Below are 16,748 nucleotides of genomic sequence, written 5' to 3'. Positions count from 1 at the left end.
CGCTCGCTTACGATATGCGGAGCTGGAAAAGGCAGTAAACGAGCTTGTAGACGAGACAAGAGAGCCTGGACAAACTCCCTTGCCGAAGAAGGAGAAAGATCCGCCGCCAATGGAGATATCCGATAACTTTATGACATTTCTCGCCGCCTTAGTGGTGCAAGAACTAATGCTAGAATGCTGCTAAAAGACCGAGCAGGTCAGCTGTTGACAGATCGAACAGATCATCTCAAGCGTTGGACTGAGCATTTTGAACAACTCTTCCGAGACACGAATAGCGATGACCAACAGAAACCGCAGCTCGAAGCGTCAACGGTAAGTCACAAAAAATGGCGTCAAATCGGGAGCGACCTCGCTGGTTGAAATAGAAGCGGCAATCAAAGACATGGCGGCTCTGAGGCGACGAGGAGTCCCAGAGAAACTAGTCTATCTTTTCGAAGTACAATACGAGGCATTATCTGGATGTATTGGCGAGGCGAGGCAATATCTAGACAAGGATGTATCTTACCACCGCTACTGTTTCTAATCGTAATTTATGAGATCTTGACTGGATCGATTGACTGTAGAGCAAACCGAGGATTGCCGTGGAATTTGTTATTTGTTATTTATTTCTGATCAACGGATCACATGAAGATCCAAATGATTACTTAAAATTAAAATTAAAAACAAAACAATTAGGTCTAATTATGGGGTTCCCAAGGCCCTTATCACTTTTCTTCGGAAAACATCCCTCGAAACGTCGAAGTCAAAATGCTCCGAAAAACGGTTGAACGATCTCATTGCACCAATGAGGTCGCTGTTAGCTCCGTAATTGGTTATTCGAATGGGAATGTACAATTGAAGATCCTGATTTCTAAAACCACGGGGTCGTACACTAAGCGGAATAGCCTCCAGTAGCGTGGGACAGTCGATTCGCGATGTCAGGAGGTCGGCGACGAAAGAGGCTTGAAGGGTATCGCAAGAATCGCCGCTGAATATCCTTGAGCCGATCGACACCGTTCTGGAAGTAGCGGCACCAGACAGCAGATGCGCATTCAAGGATGGAACGAACAATGCTGCAGTTTAAGCTTTTCAGACAATACTCGTCCTTGAAGTCCTTCGCCACTCTAAAAGTGAAACCGAGACTTCTGGATGCATTGTCAATTACGTAGTTGGTGTGTGCCCTCAATTCCAGGCGCTGATCTAAGATTACGCCAAGATCGTTAACGTGGTTCACACGTGAGATGGGTTCGTCTCCAAGGAAGTATTCCACAATTAAAGGCTGCCGCTTACGAGAAAAGCTGATTACTGAACATTTGCTGTGGTTTAATGGCCGGCAGTTAATTTCTCACCAATCAGCGAACTGGTTGAATTGACATTGCAGGAATTTATGTCGTCGTGACCGTTAATGGTGCAAAACAGTTTTAGGTTACCGGCATAGCAAAGTTTGGGGACGTCGAGGAGCGACAACACGCAAGGTTGCCGAAATCACAGAAAAATATATAATTTTACAGAATTTTATGTCAATAGAAATGTTTGGTAATTTTCTTTGAATTGTAAAAATGTGATAGAATTGGAAATGTTAATTGATCTTTCTGAAGTAAAATGTAAAAAAGACGCAATTTGACATGATTTTTGAATGATATTAATAATAAACGCATCACAGAAAACCGTCACAGAATTTTTGGGTAACATCACAGAAAGTCAGATTTTTTTTTCGTCAAAAAACAGAATTTTTTTTGGCAACCTTGACAAAACGTCGTTAAAATAAATTAAGAAAATAATCGGTCCAAGGTGGCTACCTTGGGGCACACCGGAGGTGGCAGTTATCTGCCTGGAAAAGGTTTCACCCGTTCGAACAATCAGTTTACGATCAGTTAAGTAACTGCGGAAACAACCAACTAGAGTACCACAAAATCCTAAGCGTTCGAGTTTTCCGATGGCAATCTCATGGTTCAGCTTGTCGAATGCAGCGGACAGATCGGTATAGATTGCATCAATTTGAGCTTTGGCAGCAAACCTTTTATGCACGGAAGAAGTGAACGTTAGTAAGTTACTTGTTGTAGAGCGTTTGAGCATGAATCCGTGGTGATCATTGGAGATGTTATTTTTGCAGGACGTGAAAAAAGGATCCAAAACCACCATTTAAAACAGTTTGGCAATCGAAAATAAGGCAGAGATTCCACGGTAATTGTTAACATCTCTCCTCTCCGGGAACATTTAAACTTCCTTACATAGTAGAGGGAAAGTAGCTCTATTAACACTAGAAGGACCGGCTAATTGAATATACCTATTCGGACCGCGACCAGTCAAAATGACTGGTAAAGGGAAAATTTTTTATATCATAATAATTTTAACTTTTTTCTTTTAAGATTATTTTGTTATTTATTCGATATCATTTTTGTTATAAATAGGAAATATTTTGTCACCATGGGTGCACGGAATCACCTCATTTTCGCATAGTTGACGAATGCGTGTATGTCATAAAATGAATATTTCAAATAATTATCAAAAAATTAAAACACATTATCAATTTAATCATAAAATCATGTTAGATGGCTATGGGTATTGACCATGGGTGCACGGTTTCACTTCAACTTTGTTTTAGTAGATATTTTCTAGCATCCACCGCTCTGAAATTTTTCAACACGTTGCCTATAAATTATACCTGATATTGTAGGTTTTGAAGCATACTTTTTCTATAAGTAGAGCAATTCACCATGGGTGCACGGATTCACCGCCATTCATCCAAAATCAATTTTTTTGCATGCTAAAGGTAAAGAATAAAGACTTTTATAGATACAAATGAAAAATTTTGTTAAATACATGGTTTTTCACTATGGGTGCACGGATTCACTGCGTTTTAATTAAATATTGGACTTTTTGAAAATTTTTAAAAAACATTTTTACAAATCTTAACTAAACCAAAGTCGAAACCATGTCTTTCATGTTGAGACATAATGATTTAAATAACAATTTTTATTTTAAGTTCCGTTTTTTCATTCCTGGAAAAACATTTTTAAATTATATCTTGAAATAATAAATTTATATTTTTTCTTTATACATACATTTATTTATTTATTTATTATTAAAAAACAGGTTTTTGCAATTGTATATTTATCTGTTAAGATCTGATCAACATCCAAGAAATTGGAAAACGGTTACCATGGACCGAGTGAATTTTAGGAATTATATGCATCAAGTTATGTCGAGCGACGGAAAACAGTGAACATAAAAATAATGAATCAACATTGTCAAATGTTTACGTTGATTTGTTTTTCCTTTAAAGATTTTTGATTGATCAATATTGTATTACATATACCTATCATATCTAACTCAAAAATATTTTGTGTTCTGAAGCAAGTTGAAAACTATTTATTTCTATATAATTTTCAACGGCAAATTTACAGCCAATCCGTGCACCCATGTTGAAATATCTTAGCGCCGATGTGGTCTATCAGATAGGCTGGCGCAAGTCTGGTCTTGGTATCGATTCCCGGTATCGGCAAAAAACACTTGGATTCAAACCCCATAAGTTGCCGACAGGTAAGACGTGTTTCCTTTTATAACAAGAATGTTCAATAAGAATGATCAATCAGTTGCCAGCTAGCTAGGTATATACACGGGTGCTGGAATCCTGTAAGTTAACTTCCAATGGAAATTTGTTGAACCTAATAATCTAAGAATGCATGTGAATACATACATACATACTTGGGCAGAAACTGCGGTGTATCCGTGCACCCATGGTGGATAACCAACATATAAAAAATATTCCGTGCACCCATGTTGAAATATCATTTAAATTATGCAGTTTTATAGCTGATGTCTTCAAATTTGAATAAATGAGTACACAATTCATAATTATATTACTCATTCTAGTTTAATATAAAACATATTTATCACCTAAAACTACTCGAATTCGCGAATGGACATGTATTAAATCTAACATAACTTTTACAAATCTTGATAAAATTTCGCCAAATTTTGACAGAAAGTTTGATTCTAGTTGAGCAACAAAACGGACTAAAAAAATTGGGAGTCAAGTGCTTGAAGCGCCACACAGCGGTCAATCCGAGAACTTTTTCTAAAAATTTTCATGACTTCGCATCGAAAATCAATAATTTCATTACGAATGACACACTCCTGCCCACAATAAATCAACTAAGGCTCATTGTCTTGAATATAGATTGCAAATGAAACCAAAAGCAAGCGAAAAAAATTTATCTTGTTTGAGTTATAGGGTTGTGAATTTTACCAGTCATTTTGACTGGTCACGGTCCGAGTGTCCATGGCGAAATTTTTCTCGCTTATTAAAAGAGCTAGTAAAATAAAAAATACACAGTTTTGTAGAGATTCAAAATTCATGAAAAGTCATATTTTTTGCGAATTTTTAGAGCGTAGTGTTTAAAAGATATTCAACAAACAAAGTGTCCAACCAGTCATTTTGACTGGTGCGGTCTTTCTAGTGTTAAGCTTGAAAAATGAGCTGAATACAGGGTTGCTAGCGATTTTTCGTTTTGAAATTCCAAAGTTTTTCCCGGTTTTTCCCAGGTTTTTTTCCCGGTTGTAAATGATGATTTTCCCGATATTTATTATACTTTTTTTTATATAAAATCATGGTGAATAAAAAAGAATCAATATAAAAGGCTTCAAATTTCTAATAATTGTACCCCAAAACTTGTTAACTGGTTAGAAATCATGGCAAACACTTCGGCGTCTTCTAACACGTAGTCTTTTCGTAACAAATTGACAGGTTTCATGAATTTTTTTAAACAAATATAACGAACTGGGCATCTATTCGTGGTTTTGCTCCACAATTTCAACAATTTTGCAAAAATAAGTCCGGTTAAATTGATCTTGAAACTATAATGTAGTACTTTTCAACCAATATAAATTTTTAAGAATGTCTATAGAGTTCTAGAAAAAAAGTATAATTTGTATAGAAATATGCAAACAATACATCGAAACATACTATAAAATCAACTTGAATGGGGATTTGTCTTACAAAACTTAAAATAATCAGATTGCAGGAAAATATTTAGTTATTTTCTAAATACAGTTATATTTTTTGTACAAATCCAAAGACATGTTTTAAAAAAAATTTTTTTTTAATACAAAACAATGAATAACTTAAGCAATAGTCATTTGAACTAAAGATTTATGAAAATATAGAAATCGTGAACAGGACAGGGCTGAGCTTTAATTGTTTGAGTGTAAGATATTATTTTTCATCAGGGTTAAGGCCCTAGATTTCAGAAACTTTAAGCAACAGCTTAACGTAGAATGAATAAAAAACTTTACACTTGCGATGTAATGCTTCGTTCCTCGTGCCAATTCAAACGACACAACAACAACAACATTGGAAAACCAATATTTCTTATGCAAAAGAGGCGTAATCCTGCTTAACGTCTCACGCTGCCAAATTATTTGCTTTTTGCATAAAATAATTTTATGAAATATGTATATCGAAAACTGAATAATTTGGCATCGAAACTAAAACTGGTACAGCCGAAACTGGATGTGCAAGAAACCTCTATTGTGAGAGAAAACATCAAGTTTCAAGCTTTGCAAAACACAAAACCTCTTCAAGTGAGAGTGTAATACCTCTATAAGCTAGAGTCGTTTTCCTGATTAGACAAAGTAAATTAGAAAAAATAACACTTTTGTACTATATTGAAACTAACTCAGAAAACTTCGAACTGATGTCAGGTGGATTTTTATCAAATACATATGAGGCCCTTGGAGCCAAAGGGGTATAAGTGCATAAAAGCTGATTTCGAGAAAAAAGCACTTTAAGTTTGTTGTATTCCAATAAATTCCATAGATATTTTTTTATGAAATTTTTCTATGAGTTTGATCTTTTAAAATAAAAATAAATCATTTGGCATAATTTTTGGGAAAAACAACGTTTGTTTGACGTTAATTGAGGCGACACATGATTTTTGATTTTTGCACATATGTATACCCCTTTGGCTCCAAACTAGGGTTACCATACGTACTCTTTTAAGAGTACATGTACTCTTTTTCGATCAAGAAATGAGCGTACTCTTCTTTTTGTAAAATCTTGTGAAATGTACTCTTTTTTTTGTTGAAAGACATTTTATAAGAGAAACGAACTTATTTTTTCCAGTTCTTAAGTTTGCATTCATGGTACCGTGCCAGGTTTCTCTACTTTGTTGAGTTTTTCAAACGATAAATAAAAATAAAAAGCATCACAAATCGATTAAAATCTAAATTTTTCGTTAGAAACAAGTTTGCTATTTCATCAGCAGTACTTTTCTATCAGTAAAATACAACGGTTACGAAATTTTTAAACCATTTTAAAGAAAAGCTTCTTCCAGACGTCGAAATAAACTGTGCAGGCAATCAGCGCCTGAATATGCAATTAGCCCTAACAGTTGGTAAAAAGCACAACAGCACTTTGAACTCTTTTTGAAATGAAACACTTTCTCATGTTTGCGATGTTTTTATCTCTATCTCTTCAAATAATCCAACGACTCTTTGACTTTTCACTAAAAATCCGCAAAAAAATGAACAAAAATTCAAAACGATAATTTATTATTTGTAGAAGTATTTTTTGAAAAATCATAATTGCCAGGTAAGTCACATAACTAGCAACTGATTGTCACAATTTGAATGGCCTGATTTCCTGGTTTCTCCCATTTCTCTTAAATATTTTGAAATATGATTTCAACGTACTCTTTTTGGCGTTGAAGGATATGGTAACCCTACTCCAAACACATGCACTTATACCCCTTTGCCACCAAATAAATTCACTTTACCCCTTTGCCACCAACAAATTTCCATTTTTAGGTGATTTTGCTTTGTTATATGATTCAGAAAACAAAGGGATTTAACAAGATGGAAGTCAAATAATTTATTAACATATTCATTTTTTACTGTTATGATTGGCAATGTACCCTGGTGCAGTTAATCGAGAGATTTCATGTCTAAAGATCAACCTTGTTTTGTCAGTAGGAGTAAATCTCTTCAAACAACAATTTTTCATCCGAATAATTATAAAAATAATTCATGAAAGGTATTTCTATATGAATTTCCAATCGTTGTATGTTTCCTGAGACTTTTCCTGATAAATTGGACATTGGAAATGGACTTCCGCTTCTTATGAGTTTATGAACAGTACATTTATGACTAGCGCGTCATCGTTAACCCAATCATCTCATACAAATACATATTGAGCCAAGCCCAAAATTTGTGGCATACTCCATAGAATTATGACCAGAAATCACGGATTTGGAATTCATTTATTGGAGTTAGAATAGATAAAATACAAAATTTGATAATATTTTGTTCACTAGAATTATCACTAAAAGCATTGAAATGATTAACTGTTGATAATAAATTTTTAAACATGATTCACTTTTCAAAATCAAATTAAATTCCATTTTTTTTTAATTTTTCGTCCTAATGAAAAAAAAACGCGTCTTACTGGAAATGACATTTGGGTTTGTGGCAAAGGGGTATAAGTAAATAACTTGGTGGCAAAGGGGTATAAGTGCTGGACTTTGGAGCCAAAGGGGTATAAGTGCTGCACTTATACCCCTTTGGCTCCAAACAAAATGGAAAGTTCAGTTAACACGATTTTTTCAACGAGATCAAAACATAACGAAATAGTGAAATAAAATTATGATTAAAATAACATATGATGTTTGATAGTCAAGGATTCGTTCTAGATGGTTATCTCGATTTTTTTCATTTTGTCACTTATACCCCTTTGGCTCCAAGGGTCTCATATTAAATAGTTGCATTTCTAGATCACTTTAATGCATTTGTTTGTTGCTGACCCTCTATAAAAGAGAACCTGGTTAACTTAGAAACATCTTTAAGCGAGAAAAAAAAAAGTTCAGTACTTTGGACTCTTACTTAAGCAGGTTCGACTGTAGTTAGTTTTGTGTTTAGTTTTGTCGATAATAGTTTCATTATTAAATTTATATCATTTGAGTAATGCTTGTAAGTGTAGCCACTTGCAGAGAGTGAAAAAATGAGATAAATCATATTTCTCCGCAATTAGTTAAAACAGCAATTCAAACTTCGTTTGCTTACTCATGAACGAAAATAAGCGTTTATGAGATAAATATACATCGAGACTCTACTCGAGAAATATTCTTAAATTTTGAAATAATTATAAAACTATTTTTGAAATTCCGTGAAAAAATTTCAATTATGTCAATTTTCCCGGTGAGATTCCCGGTGGCGTGATGAAATTCCAAAGTTTTTCCCGGTTTTCCCGGTTTTCCCGGTTCGCTAGCAACCCTGTGAATAGGGGTCAGCAAAACAGGCATGAAACTTTTTTAAAAAAAGCAGCTGGTACCCCGTCCGGGCCCGTAGAAAAGGAATTCTTAAGATTCGATGCTGCAATAGAGATGACTGCCTCCTCGATTCCTATACAATTTATTGAAAAGCTCTATGGCGTAACGTTCCTGACAGCGCTAGCTGAATGTTCTGGGGATGTTGAAGCTGAAGTTGAAGGTACTGGCAATTTTTGGGCGAAGAGATTGCAGATTCCACGATCAGAGTTTGCCGTAATGCCGTCCAGAAACATGTCTGAAGGTATACCAGGTTCTTTTCGCTGACTATTTACGTGTTTCCGAAACGATTTTGGGCAAGACTTGAGGTTACGTTGTACGCGACGTAAGTAGTTATGGTAACAACGTTCACTGGCTTTTTTTTTATAAACGGAGTTAAGTTTACGATATATTTATATCCTTAGTGTAGGATGATTTTTGCTTCTAGAAGATTCGAACGGCACACCTTTTTTCCGTCTTCAGTTCAGTCGTGACCCAGGGGATTCGCATATTTCCGCCGCTAGAGCGTTTTGGCACGTGGCGATCGATGACATAATTCAGAATGTGAGAGAAGGTATCAGCGGCAGCGTTGAGATTTGTAAGATCAAGCTCAGATACCCAGTCGATAGTGGCCAGAGCGTGAAAGATGTCGTCGAAGTCGCTGGCTTTTCTACTGCAGCGTTCAGCCTAGTTACTTCAAGTGTTGCCAATAGAGCAGGGTAATGCGGGACTACTTTAACAAGCGGTGCAGGAGCGAATTCAATGATCGGTAAACGAGATCCATCATTGACAAAGCAGAGGTCAAGCGTACGACTGCATTCGTTCACCACGCCGTTAATCTGGCGCAAGGTCGCTGCACTCAGGGAGTTCAATATGATGTTTGTAGGCGCCGAAAAAGTAGAGCGTGCCGGGTCCGGGTACTGAAAGCTGCCATGGTTGGAGCACCACTCCAAACCGGGCATATTGAAGTCGCCAATGACAAGTAAGTCATCTTCTGGAGCGCAGATGAAACTAACTTCGAATATGCAGTGAGAAAACGACTCAGCGAGGGCAACATCTCTTGAGCGATCGGGTAGCAGGTACAGTACACATACGTCCTACAATTTTCGGCCTACAAGATCAATGCGAATCCATACAAGTTCCAGATCGCACCAGGAATAATTGTCCATGAGCTGTGTTGGGAGATTCGACTTCATGGCAAGTAGCACCCCGCCTCCACTGGATTTTTGATGTTACGGGCACTACGGTCACAGCGGAATACTGCGTAATCAGGGCCGATGATCTGACTTCTGACTTGATAGTGTCCGGTCGTTCAGCCATGTTTCGTGTTTCCGTGAAGGCGATGACATCATTTTAGAAACACAAAGTCGCGAGCAGGTAGTCGGTCAGGCTTGAATTTATACCCCCGACATTCTGGTAGTAAAGGGTTATGGAATCTAAAGGTCCCAGAGCGGATCTGAAGAGACGTACACTGGAAGGTAGAACACCATCAGGCACAGGAAAGCAATCAGTGGTACCATACTTGCCTGAACTCACAGGCTGGACAATCCCTTCGTCGCAGACTGTTACCAACTCGGTAACATTGTTTTTGTTTTTTTTATTTGAAGTAACTGATGGGTTGGAGTTAGGGTAAGATATGGTAAATAGGTAGGTTAAAAAGTAAACGGCGAATTCAAATTCGATCACGTGATGGAGTGCGGAAGAGTAGGCAAAAATCAAAACGCACATGGGATGGATGGCTTACGTACGCCTAGGACGCAACGCCTCAAAGTACACGCGTTCTGGTAGAACGCATAGCCGAACAGAGCCAAGCCGAGGTTTCTTGCTGAGGCGAGACAAATCACCAAGTCTCTTGGTTCCCGGCAACGATCGAAGACAGACGTGCCCAGCAAGTACTCCGCAAAGTGGTAAGACGTAAATCGAAAAAGGTCCGAACAAGTTCCAACGTTCCGATACCGTGGAGTGCCCGCCGGGAGAAGAAGACGAAGCACCATCTAGTCCGAAGAAAAAGCGCGTGAATGAGTCCAACGAAACGAGACACAGCGCGTGACCCGCTTTGGTGTGCCCGCCGCCAGCGTGATCGTGCCGAGAGCAGATTGGTGTGTGTGGCTTTGGTCAGCCGAGGTACGCGCTTAGCCAGTAGCGCGTGCTTGATTTGTACGTCTAGTCTAACCAGAGAGAGACAGCATCATCCAGCCAAGAGTGCATGGTACCGCACTAGTTCATCCCATCGCCGAAACTCGAGTTGCGCGCTAAGCCCTAGCCTTAAGCACGTGGTCGATCTACCCAAGCCGAGGAGAGAGACTGAACGGACCAACCGTGCCGTGAGTGTGGTGCATGGTACCGCACTGCTCATTCCGTTCCATCCAGGCGTCGCCCGGCCCGTGGCGACTCCAACGTTCGACCGAGTGGACCGATTGCCCCGCTACCAGCCCGACCCCGTGTGCTTGAATTGTGACATCCCATCGAGAATTCGCCGAATACAGCTGATTTAAAACCAAGGTATTTAGTTTTACTTAGGAATCCACCCATCCGAAAACTCCCCCAGCCTAACATACGCCCTGAGACCCAGGAACAAAAGAAGCCTTGAGTGCCTAAACCCGTTAGTCCACGTGGCTTTAGACCAGGGACTGGGTGTTGCTGGGCAGCCCCTTCTGGGTTGACCCGTTCCTGGGGAAAAGTAAAGTTTCAAGACGAACTCAGGGCCGGGACGACTGATTACGCTGGCTGGAATCAGAGCGACTGGGTCGAATGTCTTAGGGATCTCCAAAGTGCCTAGCTCGTTTCGTCCCATTGCAGAAATCCCAGAATAGTTGGAGCTGTTCTCGTTGGGCGGGTGATGGCCGAAGTAATACTAACTGGAGTCGTATTAATGACTGAAAAGTTTTCGTGGTAGCTGGACAACAGGTTGAGAAAGTGGAGTGCTTCCAGTATCTTGGTAGTCAGATAACGCCTGATGGTGGTACCAAGAAAGACACCGAAACCCGTTTCAGAAAGGCTTGATTTGCTTTTGCGAGTCTCCTGAATATCTGGCGGTCACGTAAGATCTCTCTACGAACGAAAATCCGAACCTTCAACTCAATCGTTAAATCCGTATTGTTGTACGGGTGTGAAACTTGGTGCACATATACGGTGACGATACGAAAACTGCAAGTATTTGTGAATCGCTGCCTGCGGAGTATCATCCGCTTGGTGGCCTGGACAACTGGATCTCAAATGAGGAACTACATCGCCGGTGTCATCAAAGGAAATCGAGATTCGGGAATGTAAGTGAAGATGGATTGTGCACACGTAGCGAAAAGATGAGAACGAGATTTGCAGAGAGGCACTTGAACGGAATCCAGAAGGACATCGAAGGAGAGGCAGACCCAGAAACTCGTGGCGGCGAAGCCTAGTCGCCGAAAACCAAACTGTCAACGAGAATCTGGGACCAAGTGAAGACGCTGGCCCCGGATCTTCAACAGTGGAGGTCTTTTAACAAGGCCCTATGCGCCAGAAAATCAACGCGGGACCATTAAGTAAGTAAGTAAGAGAGTAAAATCACAGAATTGACACAGATAGTTTTTTAGATTGCTTTGATATTGTTCCAGTCTCCTGTTAAAGTCTTATGTGTGGCTGGAAAAGCAAAGAACACTAAAATACTAATAATACTCACGGCAAAGATGAAAGATGGCATCGCTGGCGCTGATGTGTGACAGGAAAGCGTTGCCCAGTCCCTGACCTTCGGCGGCACCCTTCACCAGTCCGGCAATGTCCACCACGTTCAGGTAGGCCGGAACTTTGCTGCAAAGATCAGAGGAAGAAAGAAAAGAAGACGGGAGTTAATTACTACTGAAATTGGGATCGTCAATGCCAACAATGGGGTCAGAACAACACAATGGCACCTGCATCAATAACTTCCTATAGGTACATTGTGCATCTCGTCAAAAAAATGGCTGCAAGAAACAAGGAGTTTTTTCTGGACTTGTGCTGACCATATATGTATAAGAAAATAGCGACACCGCTGCTGCCGCATTAGCATGCATGCAAATGAGTATTATTTCAGTCCGGCAGTATGAGATTGGTTTAGTCAAGTTCTATTTTGCTTTTAATGCCTACTAAAGTTGATCGGCACATTGCAACTTGTAATTGCTGCGCTCCCGAACTTGAGCTCAGCCAAGCCAAGAAGCAGCAGGGTAGTTCAGGAAATATTTTTGCATGCGCCCCGGTATTGGGTCGAACGAAATTACTATTTTCCAAGAAACAAATCTGAACAATTTAGCAATTATTATAATTACTGGCGGCGGGCGGGCAGCCTGCTCCCGGCAACGCCCTTCCTTGTCCAGTCTAGCGATGTCGTCTTCGTCGTCGTCGTCGTCGTTTTGCCCCCCATTTACAGCTTCAGTCTTTGTTGTTGTTCGAGTCTCGCTCTCCTCCTTCTCTCTATCGTCACTCGCTCGCTCGCTCGTGGTCGTACAACAGAGCAAGTTCGGTGTGAATGTGACGCAAATGGGCGGAGCTACTTGTTTTTTTTTCATACACCTGACTGAGGCCGAGTAGCTACATATTTGATTCTCGTTTTTATTGAGGCGGTTTCGCAGTTTGATTAGGCTTTGGAAACAACCATTCAATGGTCCGAAAATCAATCAAAACAAACACTCAGGATGCGTTTCCTGTTGGAAACATTCCGATTGTATAATGGGATAGCGCCTCTCGCTACTGCTTCGCCTGGCTGGTATGCAATCTCGATCAGCGCTCCTATCAGCTATGCAAACCGAGTCGCATCATTCAGAATCATCGGTTCAGCAAACATCGCATATCGGAGATGAGTGAGATACAAACTGATCCATTCTGAATGTAGCTCACTCAGTATCTGCCTGAATTATATGAAATTCAAAATTATTTTTTGCAGGACGAGAAAAATCAAACAGTTGTGCGGGACACCATAAATTCTCAGTAGTTTTAACGTGACGTACGACATTTTAATAAGAGAACTTGTAAAAATTGAAAAACACGGCGAAAGTGAACATCTTTCCCTCACAAACACAACTGCAATTTGATTTTGATCATACTGATGTTAAAAAACGTTATAACAACAAATAAATTTATTAATTTGCTTTATATCAAATCAAACAAAATACGCTAATGATCGGCTTCATGTATCATTCACTCACTGCCTGATCCATTCACTCCTGATCGAAGACCAACAAGATTCGCCATATGCATTGCGCATTGGTGATATTCCAATTTGATGATGGTGCTGCACTGTTTTGACAGCAAGCATCGTGCGAGGTGATCTGTATTTTAGCGATGAATTGAACGATCGATGATCGGGTAGGTCCAGTAGCAATCAATAACGAAACCCGACCGCTGTACGTTCAGGTGCGAAGTGCAATCAGAAACATTCATTGAAAATGAGTGATATTCAGAACACTGCAACCATTATTGTCGTGTGCATTTTTGTAGGGTTTTTGGGTGCTGGTTCTCATGATTCTAATAATAACGACCCTGTCGTGAGGCATCGGCCGGTGTCATTTTGATGTCCTTAACGAGGTCAGAAAATTGGTCATGGAAGAATTACCACGTAGACGACAAAGGAAATAAGTACATAGATTGATAAGACAAGGCAACAAAATTCACATTTTTCCGAGGTGCAAAGAATTTAACAGCTAATTTTGAAGAAATTGAGGACGCTGATTCCAATTAAGCATTAGCATCTGTTTTTTTGTTAATCTTTGCACACTTTTTTCAGTCATGTATTAATATACCACAGAAGCAAAACCTTTGCAAAATCATAATATTTTACATAAATTCACCTGGAAAAACCTATTGGAATCTTTTCATGAGTATAGGCATCACAAAGAATTAGCGTAACATTGCGTAAAAACCGGTTGCACAGATTGAAATCCATGGAACTGCTCATTTTTAGTTATTTGCTGGGAGTCTTCTAGACCAGGGGTGAGCAACGCGCGGCCCGCGGGCCGCAAGTGGCCCGCGAGACCCTTTTGTGCGGCCCGCGAAGCTTTTTTCAATTTTAAATGCATTAACTTTTCTTAACAATGCATTGTTAGAAAAATTTATTTGACTTGATCAAATATGCACTTATCTAAAGCTTGCCAGATTGCCCGGTTTTATCCGGGTTTGCCTGGATATTTGATACAATATTTGGGAACAGTTCGGCCCTGCCCGGTTGCCCAGATTTCATTGAAAAATACCCGGATTTTTTCACTTTATTTGGCAAATAAAAAAAAATGTGTTGTTAAAATTATTATTATAAGAGCAAAATCACTGGTGTTGGGAAAAAGTGGTAGAAATTTTGACATTTTGAAAATTTTACCATGTAAAAATGTTTCAAGAGGCGTTGTATTTTTTTATAGCACTGTTTCTATTTCAGCCGTATGTGATAGAAATATTGCTATTTTTGCATCACAGCATGCGAAAATACAACACGTGTTGTAGAAAAACTTGAAGGCCACAGATCTTGAAAATGCTTTTGCATGGCAAAATTTTCAAAATGTGCAAAAAGTGATAAAATTTCTACCACTTTTTCCCAACACCAGTGAACTTGTTCTAATATATTTAGCCACCAAAACAAATTTTATAAGCAGATTTTGCAAGAATAATCATGAAAGGTTTTTTCGAAGCTTAAAATACGATTTAAAATCCGTTTATGCGTTTTGATGAAAAAAATGTGTGTTTTTTCAATTTCTTTTATCTTGATTTTTGTTGAGTAATTTTTGGGTTTTGACAAAATTCACCCAGCTATTGCCCGGCTTTTTGGTCGTCAATTTAGAAATGAAAAGTCCGGATTTTGCGAGGATTTTATAGAAAATAATTCGGTTTGTCCGACCCGGATACGTGCTGAATAAAATCTGGCAACCTTAACTTATCTGCATTTGCCCCACAATCATCAGGTTGTGAACTTTTTTTTGGCATTTTAAGCATTTATTATGTTCTGTTCAATGGTATAAATGCAATATTGTCTATTTGGGTAACGTAATATTTAAGTATTTTTTATTGAAAATACATTTTTCTTTATAATTTAACTCATATCACTTTGAAAAGCAAAATCCATTAAAGTGAGTCGAAAGAGCAGCCAAATATCGGAAGCTACCCATGATCAAAGGAATTTCGAAGTGCGTTAGTGAAGTCGTTATTTTTGTTTCAAGCAAAAATAAAGTTATATGTGAAAAAACATGCTAAGCAGATAATTTTAAAAAAATTGTTCAATCCAATTCGGCAAAAAGTCTTCAAATACTAACAGAAAAAAATATTTTTTGTGAATTATTTTTTATTTCTGAATATTGCCATAAATTGAAAAAGTTAAATAAATAAAGCCTGAGTGAACGATTTTAGATTTTTTTATCAACATGAATCAGCCGGCATCAAATTTACCAACAAAAATTATTAGTTCTTGTTACAAACAATAGATATCTGAAATTCTGTGATTCGACCAAAAGGTCTTTGACGATTATCTGTGAAGCTTTTAGAAATTTTATTGAAAATTTAAATCAAACATCGATAAATTGAGTTATTTTACATATAAGTCGCATTCCACATTACCGAAATCATATTATATCTTTAGAAATCCTATCCCAATGATATCTAAAAAAAATAAAAAATATGGATAAAAAATCTAGAATCAAGAATGTAGTTTTAAAGATATTTGTTTAAAAATATGTGAAATTGAACATTTTTCTGTTATTTCGACAACGTTCCTTAACATCTCAATGCAATGATCAAATACAGAACTTCAATTTATAAAACAGGATTTTCACCGTTTGTAGGAAAAAAATCTATGCTTTGAGGACAAGTTTTACTTGTGGAAAAGAATAACAGAAAATCAATTAGCGATTCAACGACAAACGCTAATAAGACTGCGATTTCTTTGAATATATATTTTTTAACACTGTTGAACGGAACGGATGACAAATAGTATCATTGATTTTAATAATAATGATGTAAGAACGAATGTTCGCTAAAAAGTACCTACTACTAAACAATTGAGAGAATTTCAAAATGACAAAGATGTAGTGATGTACCTTTTCAATATCGGGTTTTTAAAAAGTCGTTTTGAATTTCTGTTTTTAAACACGTGAATTCTTTTTTTCAGATTCATTTTCGCAAAAAAATTGTTGTTATAAAATTGACGTGAAGCTCTGCTAATCATTAAAAAAAATTGACATTAAGTGCGACCCGCCGACAAGATTTCAAATTTAAAATGGCCCGTTGGTTGAAAAGGTTGCTCACCCCTGTTCTAGACGGGTAACACTTTTTCCTGCCGGAACCGGATTTAATTCATAGTTAAAGGGTCTGCATTAAGTTATCCCCAATAACTATAGACTTTTTACCATAGTTGACATCAATCCACTCCGATGCTTGGTTTGAACTTCGAGAGCATCCTAGAGTGGCTTCTAATACTTCTTAACCATTTGGGCCAAAAAAAAAAAAATTTCAGAAAAAAACTACAGTTCATGAGTTTTTCAA

General features: G+C 38.1%; 1 protein-coding gene across 1 annotated transcript in view; it reads right to left on the bottom strand.

Annotated features, from left to right (window-relative positions):
* The window catches only part of LOC129739790 (obg-like ATPase 1), a 217,551-nt gene that overhangs the window by 45,691 nt on the left and 155,112 nt on the right, over positions 1–16,748 (bottom strand). The window contains exon 4 of the mRNA XM_055731309.1: positions 11,938–12,065. Coding sequence (XP_055587284.1) covers positions 11,938–12,065 — 128 coding nt within the window. The remainder of the gene's footprint in view (positions 1–11,937; positions 12,066–16,748) is intronic.

The sequence above is a fragment of the Uranotaenia lowii genome, chromosome 1 (genome assembly GCF_029784155.1).
Source record: "Uranotaenia lowii strain MFRU-FL chromosome 1, ASM2978415v1, whole genome shotgun sequence".
NCBI lineage: Eukaryota > Metazoa > Arthropoda > Insecta > Diptera > Culicidae > Uranotaenia > Uranotaenia lowii.
The sequence above is the reverse complement of the archived record's forward strand: the minus strand, read 5'-3'. Positions and strand labels throughout refer to the sequence as shown.